This window comes from Thalia democratica, chromosome 5, assembly GCF_965202585.1.
Source record: "Thalia democratica chromosome 5, ktThaDemo2.hap1.1, whole genome shotgun sequence".
Taxonomy (NCBI): Eukaryota; Metazoa; Chordata; class Thaliacea; order Salpida; family Salpidae; genus Thalia; species Thalia democratica.
In genome coordinates this window covers 60329918-60340509 of record NC_139169.1, presented here as the reverse complement: position 1 = coordinate 60340509, position 10592 = coordinate 60329918, and the positions used below count along the sequence as shown (strand labels likewise).

General features: G+C 25.1%; 1 protein-coding gene across 1 annotated transcript; it reads left to right on the top strand.

Moving 5' to 3' along the window:
* Positions 1-1602: 1602 nt before the first annotated feature.
* LOC145835770 (dehydrogenase/reductase SDR family protein 7-like) lies at positions 1603-7229 on the top strand. The gene is made up of 3 exons (XM_082943484.1): positions 1603-2147; positions 5545-5707; positions 6857-7229. Exons 1-3 carry the CDS (start codon positions 1635-1637, stop codon positions 7051-7053), a joined length of 873 nt encoding a protein of 290 aa, XP_082799610.1. The 5' UTR covers positions 1603-1634; the 3' UTR covers positions 7054-7229.
* Positions 7230-10592: the final 3363 nt, after the last annotated feature.

Sequence of the window (10592 nt, the reverse complement as noted above, 5' to 3'; positions counted from 1 at the left end):
AAAAGCAACATATAATCTAATATTGTGTTAGCAAAAGTTAATTGATATAGATAATTTTATAAGTATAAAAGTACACATTAAGTCAAAGTAATATGTCTTTCAGAAATATAAAACATAAAATTTAGCTTTTTGTATAGTTAGGAAAAAAAAGATTTTTCTTTTTGTGTACAGGTAAATATGATTATTAGATAAGACTAGTATTTTCAAACATCTACTAAACTCATTTTAAAACACATAACAAGTTTTTTTTAAAGTTTAAAAACTTTAATTACAATTTTTTAACTTGATCTAAAAGTTTAAGTTGATTAACTACAAAAAAAGGTAATAATTGTAACACACAGTTTAATAGTTTTTAGCTAAGAAATTAAAGCACCAAAGAACTTTTTTCATCTGTTGTAATAACACAAATTTAGCTTACTAATTTATCGACAACTAAACACACCTACACATAAAAACAAACTTTGAAGGAGTAAATAGGTTTTGGAAATAATATAATAAGGACTGATTTCTTAGACTTGAGTATTCATCAAATGTAGTTTTGCTTAAAATTGTTTTCTGTTAAGTGTTTTCTGCAGCTCAAACTGAAAAACTGTGACTTTAACTAACCGAAATTAAAAAACCATTAACATAGATACAACATGAAAACTATTGATAAAAATTACTTTTAATAAATTCAACATAAAAAAGCACAATAATTACAACTATTTGCACAGTACTTTTATTTATTTAACTGACACATATTTCTCTGTGTTAAACTTTTAGCATACATTGTATCTACTATTAGGTATAAATCTATAATAATAAAGATGGCTAATATTTAGGTCAGGGGTCGCAGGTCAAAAAAGGAACGTTTTTTATATGCTTTAAAAAACATACTTAAAGATAACTTTTTTGAAAAAAAAATTAGGCGATGGATTATTCTTTAAAGATAACAGTAAAACTTAATTTTTGTTTTTTGAGAATATTAATATATTAAACTAATTGAAAAAAAAATTTGATGTGGCCGGCACGCCGCAATTTGCCAACCCCTAATTTAGGTAAATTCGTTAATTAATGTTCTTTATCTTTTGTTATTTTTTGTAGTTCTCATTGTACATAATTTTCTGGAACAACTAACACAGTGAAACATCTATCAGTTAATCAAAGAAAAGTAATGTGTAAACTGTTGTTGTTACTTATATTAGAACAAACTTGTTTTTTTTTAAGATGTGTTTTAACAAACTTTAGCTAGTAGTTTTTGAATATTTTCATTGTATTTAAAATAGTAAAATAATATGTTATTTTTTATTAAATAGTATAAGGCATCTAGTCTAATTTTGTTAATTTAAGGTAGTTAAAAAGAATGGTTTAAAACTCAAATAGAAATTTATTTTACCTTTGAAAGAAGTTTAATTACCTAAGAATATAAACTAATATTGTTATGTTTTGCACAATAAAAAATGTAATAAAATTAGATGCTATAAAATAAAAGTTGTAGTAAAGTCAATTTTTAGTTAGAATACTAACTAATTACAGTTAAGTTTTAACATTATACTTTCACAGTTTTTTTTAACTTCAAGACATAATATTTGTATAAACTTTGAATTTATTTTTTTCAGGTTCATTAAATTTTGTAGTAAAACTGATTATATTAAATGGAATTTTTTCTAGTTGCCACAGTCCTTGTTTGTTACTTAATTTTTAAAGCCTTTAGAAAGTCACAAGTGAAAGTGAATTTGAAAAGTAAAAACATTTTAATAACTGGGGCCAGCAGCGGACTTGGTAAAAGCTTAGCTCAAAACTTATGCAAACACCACAATGTTAATTTGTTTCTTTGTGCAAGGAGTGTTGGAAAATTGGAAGAGCTAAAAAAAGACTTGAAAGCAATAAACCCAAACAATGTAGTGGAAGTTTTTTACCTTGACTTGTGTAAAACTGAAACAGTCGGAGACTTTGTTGGAAGTTTGGTTGAAAATCACAAAATAGACACCATCATCAACAACGCTGGTGTGAGGTTTAGAGGAGATATTCTGTCAACAAACTATGAGGTTTACAAGAAAGTTTTTGAAACAAATTTTTTTGGTCAAGTTGCATTAACAAATGGTTTTGTCAAATACTTTGTAAAGTCTGGAATCAAAGGCCATATCGTGAATATTGGCAGTGTACAGGTTAGATTTTTTAGTCAAATGTTTTTATTGCTACATATTATAGGTTGGTATGTTTTTTTGAGTAAAAAAAAAAAGTTTTTGTAAATGTTTTTTGTACTACATTAACTATTTTAACTTCTTGTTTCTTTTCAATTCACCTTATTCTTTTTGAAAAATTAGTAACTTTGATTCTTTATAACTTTGTTGCTAGTGTTCTATTTTGTTTTATTACAAAGTTTTCTAAAGAGATAATATGAATTAATATTTAGTTTTGCTGTTTAAAAGTAAAACCAAAACTTAAAAATAAATGAGATATCATAATTTATACCTTTCTGAACAAAGAAGTTAAAGTTAGCTTAATAAGTATCTTTAGCCAAGTTTTTGAAAAAAACTTAATCTTTAAAAAAAAAAGTTATGTCTTTTAGTATTAAAATAATTTATATTATAAGTTAAAAGCATTTCATTTATTTTTAGTTTGTATGAATCATTGATTTTTTTTAATTGTTTCTTAAATTTGAAAATTACCCTAAACTCTTATAGCTATGGTAATTTTAAAAATAGGCTAAATCCTTTATGTACAAAACTTAAAAAATTTTTTGTAATGATAGTTAAGAAGAAAGTCATTTTGTTTTTTTTTTTTTTGTGATACAAATTCAAAAATGATACATTTATTTATTTTTTTTTATATATTTATTTAGATTATATAAATTCAAGTTCTATGTAGATTAAAAGTAAGACATTTTGATTTAATTACAATATTACACTTTGTTTCAAATATATCCCTAATAAACTTTATCCTTGAAGTATAATGGTATACAACTACCACTTTTTTAGGAATTGATGTCATTTTAAAGATTTTTAAGTCGGCTAGCAGTTGCTTTTCACTATATTTTAAAATTCAAATTTGTTTTTGAATTTTTTTTGAGATATAATGTTACAAAAAAATTACAAAACTAAATAAGTTTCTTAGAGAAGGACCAAACTAAAAAGTCAAAAAAGACAACTTCATTAGAAATATGTTTTCTTTTACGTTTTTCAAGCAATCACTTAAAAACTTTCTCAATCTAATATTGACTTGAATATAAGCATTGTCATACAATGTTTTTTGTGATTAAAAATAAGATCTCTTAAAAACTAAACTTATTGTTGGTCAAAAAGTGCTTATTCGAATTTTTTTATATTTACTACAGAGTTTTTTCATACTATGCATGGAATACTTCCTGAAATTTTGAAACTAATTACTTTACAAATGGAGAAGATAATTATTTTGTAAATTTTTTAAAATTTAAAGAAGTACAGCAATTAGATATTTATTCCCTATACAATTGTATTGAAAACTGTTTACAACACTGACTGCATATTTAAGATTGATTAAAGTTGTTATGCCTTTTTCTTACTTTATATTACAAGTGTTTTAATGTACATACTTTGAGCTCTTATATAAGTTCAATGTGAATTTTCTAAAAAGACCCCCTACAACTTCAATGAGACACAAGTTCTGATAAATTCTTTGATTTTTTTAGTTTATATTTATAGTTTAGTTTCATGGAGCTCATCTATGAATAAAAATTTCTTATCATATTATCAGAAGTAAATCAGTAGTCAACTTATTAATTCGAACTAATTTGTAATTACCAAGGTTAGTTTTAATTTCAAGGATTTGCAACTTTTGTACAATCAGTACTTTTAAAATTAGATAAATTTTATACAAATGAGCTTGTACATGGCTACAATTCCATCTATATTTTGCAAATAATAAAAATATTGTTAAGGTAAGTAACATATCCTAGAATACAATTTAAAGGTTAATATTGTTTAAATAGTTTGAGAAAAGTGTTTTTTGTGCAGATTATCAGCAAGGAATTAAATGTTTAAAAATGAAAATTCTGTATGTTCCAATCAAAAAGGCGAACTTTCTTCTAAATTTATCTTTTTATGTAGAAAATAAAAACTTAGTTAGGATTATATCTGAAAAGGAAAGTCAATAATGTAAATTTCAAAAAGTTTATTTACAAAAGAGCTCGAATTTAAAGAAATATAAAGTTGAAAAACATAGCCATTGAGGTCTATACTCTATATCAGGGTTTCTCAAAGTGGGCGATTTTTGCGCAAAAATGGGCGAAATAAAAGGTTTTAGGTGTATTTGTTAGTAATTTTGAAACTTACACTATAAATTCTTGAGTTGCAGATTAAAAGCAAAAAAAAATAAGGTGTTTTAAATGTAGTTTTGTGAGTAGTCTTGTTCAAGGGGGTAATAGCTTTTTTAATTTCTTAAAAGGGGGCAATTTGAAAAAAGAAGAGTTTTGGAAACCCTGTTCTATGGACTAAGTTGTTAATAAAATACTGATTATTTGTTTTCTGTGTGTTTGTTTAAAAAATATATTTTTGTTTGTACTTGTATTTAAGTTCTCATTAACTTAGACATATGTAGTTATTTTTTTTAGCATTACATATGTAAAAATTTATTTAATTCAAGTCAACACACATTATTTTACTTTATTTTACATCTTAAATATTTTGATTTTAGTATGTTTTAGATTTGTTTCTTCTTGCTCTTTCACTTATGAATATACCAGTAGTTTTCAAAGAAACAGTGCGATGTCAACCCGTTTGAGAAACTTTTTATTTTGTATGAGAAATTTGGTTTTGTTTAAATAATTATTGCTAAAAAAGCTAGTTGTACTTTATCTAAGTTGTTTTAATGTGTAGTCTGCTATCTTATGTGTTTTACTCAAAAGTAAATTGCAGTTAGTTTTACATATTTAAAAATAGTTTTACATAGCTAAATAAGATGACAGCATTAAACATTTGTATTTTAAAATTTCCAACAGTATTTTTAATGGTAGTAAAATTTAAGTATTAAATTTTTTTAGCAATACTCGAAGCAAAACTTGCTCTTAGTATAAAGCTATAAATAACCTGGTAAAGATTATATACATTTTATTTATATTATTAAAACAAAGACATGTACAGTTTATTTCTTAATTTTTAATAACATTTTACTCTGCTTTAACTAGAAAATGTTTAACATTCTGAGCTGGTGATCTACCGGATCCAGTATATTGATCCGGCCGGATACTAGTTTGAAAATACCATAAAAATTTTGATGATAATCTTTAAAACTCCAAGATTTATAAATAATTCGCAAATCGGTCCAGGACACAAGTCAATTGTTTTTACTAGTGATTTTTTACCTGCATCAGTAGTTACAAAATATAAATAAACGATGAAGTTTTTAAATATTGAATTTTTGTTTTAATGTTCACTGATGAAGGACTGTTGCCCGAAATTAATTTGAACAAAATGTTGCAATAAACTGGTAGATTTTTAAACCATCGTTTGTTTATTTTTTGTAATCTTTTAAACTATCAGGACAAACAAGCATGTTATCATCAATATATTTACATCAAACTCACAGGCCAAACTCTCCACGCCGTACAGGGCGCCTTACTCGGCGTCCAAGCACGCCTGCCAGGCTTTCTACGACGCGGTGAGAGCCGAAACCGGCAAGCACGGGATAAAAGTTACCACCGTTCACCCCGGCTACATAAAGACCGACTCTTCGAAGAACGCTATCTTGAGTGAGTTTGAAGTTGATATGTTTCTAAATTGTTTTGAGTTAGTTTCTTTTTTCTTTGATGTATTGTTGAAAAAAAAATTTTTGAGGATGTGCAGTTAGGTTTAATTAATGTTATGATGAAATAAAATCTAATTAGAATTTAAATAATGTTTAGCATTTACTGTTTTTCAGTTAAAATTGGAGTAAAATCTATAACTACTGAAATAATACTATTAAACCAGACTGATACTTTATTTTCAGAAATATGTTTTTATCTATAAAGAATAAATATTTTTATTACAAGCCTGTGATCAAAAAGTAACAAAAAAAGATTTTAAGTTTATTGTTTAATATTTTTTTTATATACCTATCTTTTCTTAACTCAAACTTTGTTTATATTGAATATATATATATTTCAGAACTTTTTGTAAGGAGATAGAAGAGTCCTGACTTTTACAAAAATCAAACAATTTTAACTGCTAGCTTTACAGCATTAAAAGTAACTTTCAAAAAAAAAAAATTAATTGATTAATAAATGAATGAATTATAAAAGGCTCCTTATGATAATCGCAATCTAAACAACAAAAAATACTATTTTTTTAAATATTTATTTACTCCTTAAGTTTTCGATAACTTTATTGTAATAAGGAATATATAATCTATTATAGTAAAGAAGTCCATGCCTAACATTTATATCTTTTTAAGTTGGGAAAGTTTTATATTTAAGATTTTTTTGTCTTACTTTTTTTTTATTCTAAATGTCAAAATAAACTATGTAGGAAATTTTTCCGTAAATTTTTGGTAAATAGTAAATAAAAGAATAATTTTTATTGAGCTGTTAAGTTTTCTATAAAATTTACAATTAAAAAATTGTGGTCGGTCATAACATTTGTATCAAAAACTTTGTATAAAAATGACTATATATTTGAAAAAGTCATTTAATTTTAATAAAAACTTAAAACTGACTAAAGTATTTATGTCCTATAGAAGTTGACTCGTAGTTCGTACTTTAAGCTTTCATGTAAATACAAATGTAAATTTTGACATTTAAAAAATACGTTTTTACTGCCCTTAAATATGTTTATTTTAAAGTTTTAATTTAAAAAACTATTTCAGTGTCAAACAACTTGTAAAAAATATTCGAAAACATAAAATATTATTTTTCATACAGGTGATGGTTCTGTAAGTGGTAAAAGCGAAGTGGAGAAAGGAATGACTTCAGATGAAGTGGCCTGCCGCATCATAGATGCCATTGCTGAGAACAAGAATGAAATTTTAGTTGCTCCCGTACACAACTACATAGCAGTTTACATGAGAGCTCTCCTACCTAATTTGTACTTTTTTCTTATCAAGAAAAGAGCCAAATAAGAAATTTAGTATAACCTTTCTAACTCTTTATTGACAACGCTTTTAAATGACATTAACTTAAAATTTTTATTTTGTTTCATGTAGTTTTCTACGACTGAAATTATTTATAGCTGTTTATTTTTAATTCCAGAAAAATAACACAAGTAAAAGTATTGCTCAATGAGATTTTTAGACATTTTTAGCTTCTATAAAGATTAAAGCTCTTGAAAATTTTAATATACTTAAATTCTGAGATTTATTAATAAAAATGATAATTTCTTTAAATTTTGCTCGTAAGCACAAAACAACAACTGTAGATTTTTATTGTAATTAATGTTTTAATGAAGTAGGAATATTCATTGTGCGGACAATTTTTATATCGACTAATTTTTTGTGCAGTATATATAGTGTTTATACTTATTTAATAATTACCTTTTTAGAAAATCTTTATCAAAGAACATACCTACTTATAGTGATGAATGCATAAAGTTTTTAACTACTATCATGTTAAAATATGAGGTTTTTGTTCAGTCTTAATGTTATTATAATGTTCTTCACTGTAAACCAATTTTGTTTTTATCCTGATTTGTTTTGATTGTATGTGTGCTCTATTTTATACGGTAAATAAGAAAATATACACAAATGTTTTTAAAAAACAATTTGAAAACATTCATTCTTAATTCGTGTGCAATTTATCTTAACACATGATGCACATATCTTATTTTGACATTTGCAGTTTATTAAACTTTGAAATTACATAGAAGCATAGTTCTCAGTTACCAAAACTCTAAATTTAAAGATTTTTTACAAGTTGCGCTTAACTTAAATTTTATAAATTTTTCAAAGAAGACTTCAAAAGCAAAGCAGACTTTAATGAATAAGAAGGTATAATATAACCACTGACCGATGGCTCGGTCATAGTTAGGTTAGGTAATTGGTTGTTCTGGCTCTTCGCCTTTGTTTGTGACCGTGTCATGCGTTTTATGTCGTCCATCGATAAGCGTTTGGACGACATGAAATAACAATTAATTTATATATATAAATGATATTATAAAACCTTCTAATGGAACGATCGTTAACTTTGATGTATTGAGCTTACTACTAAGCTAGTAATAAGAAGACAACTTTAAGTGAATGGTGATTTTATTTACATTAGAAAACAAAACACGATAATGTGATAAAGTAACGTGATGCAGTTACGATTTACACAGGCTACGATTTACAAAACTCGAACGATTCTTCTATCCTCTGCAGTACTTCTATTCCCTTTGCTTGATCCGTAAACAACAACGCACAACAACCCAAACATCCTTTTAGCATACTAACAAAAACTTATTTATTTTTTTACTCTCTTCTCTACTTACTACGTCACGCGCAAAAGCCTTTTTGTAATTTTCCACTTAAACTTATGTTAACTCCTTCGTTGTAAATTTTCACTTAAACTTATGTTGACTCCTTTGATGTAATTTTCCTTTAAAACTTATCTTTGACTCTTTCATCGTACTTCTAGAAACAAGTAGTAAACTACTACTTGTTATACTACCTTTCCTGCCTTACTTAGTTGTTTTGTTTTATTTCTGAGTGCTAAAATCTTAGAAGTTTTTTTCCTCGTTCTAGCTTTTGAAACAAGTAGAAGCTATTACTTGTTATAATAACATGAATACAAAAAATATATATTATGTATATATTTTTTTAATTTACTGTATAGCAAAATTACAAAAAAAAATTAAGCTGACAAAATTTTAATATTGTCCTAAAAGTTTCAACTAATTATTTTTGTGCGTTTTAAACATGCATACTTAATTTTCTTGGTCAAATAAGACTTTTATACTAGCACAGAACAACTAAAAACATATTTCACAAGCTCACATTAAACTTTAACGTTTAATAAGTAATTAATTTAACTAAAAGTTAATGTGATCATGAAAAACATGAATTTTATGCTAAGTAGTTACAAAAGTTATGATTTATTTTTAGCAATTTTAAACTGGAGTTAATTCTTTATCCGAAAGAAAAACATGGTATTCTACTTGATAAACTAGCTTCTCTTTATGTTGATTAAATATATCTTAAGTATTTATTAATGTTGTTAGATTTTATATTGGTTTCTAAAGACATAGATTTATAGTTGGGGTTGGCAGGCATTTGCTGGGCTAAATCTCAAAAATAAAAATATTTGCGAGCCGCAGTTTTAGTTTTTAACCTTCATAAAAGACTCAAAATATCCAGTGTAAGTTTCAAACTTCAAGTGGTTGTACCTAGGGTTTTTCTGCTGTTTATTTCAGATCCTGCTAGTTTAAATTTCCCGTTAAATTTACTAGAATATTTTTTTTGTGTTGCTCTTCGTTTCAAACGCAGAAGATATTGTAAGTTTGAGAATGTTTTTTTCGTGCGAAATTTGCATGTTTGCAGGCTGCATCTCAACTAAAATTAGTTTTTTGATTTTATAGGTATTTGTTTGTACTTTTTATAACTACTATCTACAGTAACAATCTAAAATTTAACAATAACTTAATGATCTTTTACTAGAAAATATATTTTAGTACTTAATAATCTTCTTAGCTAAAATTTAAAAAACAATTTATCATTTAAATTTCATTAATTTTTCCACGTAATTTATTTGTACTTAATTGTCTTTTAGTGTTTTGCTTCTTCACGAATGTTTTCTTCTTATGTATTGATTTTTTAATTACAATATTTTAAAAGTTAACTAGTACGTTTTTTATTTGTTCTATAGCACAAAATATATATAAAGTAAATGGTGGGTAGTTCAATAACAAATATGCTCATTCTATATACCAGATTGTTTAATCAAAGTTATTGATTGTCGATTTCTTGATCGTGTTCAATAAGCTTATTTAATATTTTCAAAACTACTGTTATTTTTGTTACGTTTTATTAACTTTTTTAATCTGCTTTCTATATACTAAATTCAAGCTTTAGTTGTTTTTCACATATGTCCTGATGAGTAAGTAGAGTAAATCATTGTTGATAAATTAAAAACTTAAATTGATTTTTTTTTGTGATGTTTTATGCTTTAATTTTGAATATAATTTGAAAGATTGTTTAAAAATTAAACAACAAGAATCATTTAACATTAATAAAAAAAATAAAACAAAGTTAATTATTGTATTTTTTTAAGATGTATTACGAGGAACTAAAAACAAAAGTTGTTTAACTGTGTTATTTACCTAGAACGGTTGTTGATATATAGTTTTTTATGGTTTCATTTGTATAACAAACTATAAAAATTTGTAAAAACAAATTCGTACCAGGTGAACGGTTTCTTAGAAGCTTTTAAAAATATCAGACACTTGGTTTTAAAAAACTTCTCATGTTCACATAACTTTACGTTTTTAAATAAAGCATAAAACTTAATATAATAATTATGATAATTATATTTAAAAGTTATTAATTTAAATATATTCAAAGTATTCTTGAAGTATTAGAAACTTTATACTATTAAAAATTGTAGCTGTAATAACTAAAAACGTTAAAAATATAGTATTAAAAATAGTTCTTTTATGTGTAGTTAAAAATAAATACCTTAACATTAGTAC

Coding starts and splice junctions, on each gene's coding strand:
- LOC145835770 (XM_082943484.1), top strand. CDS start 1,635: ATGGAATTTTTTCTAGTTGCCACAGTCCTTGTTTGTTACTTAATTTTT. Junction 2,148..5,544: donor TGAATATTGGCAGTGTACAG/GTTAGATTTTTT, acceptor TCAAACTCACAG/GCCAAACTCTCCACGCCGTA. Junction 5,708..6,856: donor TTCGAAGAACGCTATCTTGA/GTGAGTTTGAAG, acceptor TTTTTCATACAG/GTGATGGTTCTGTAAGTGGT.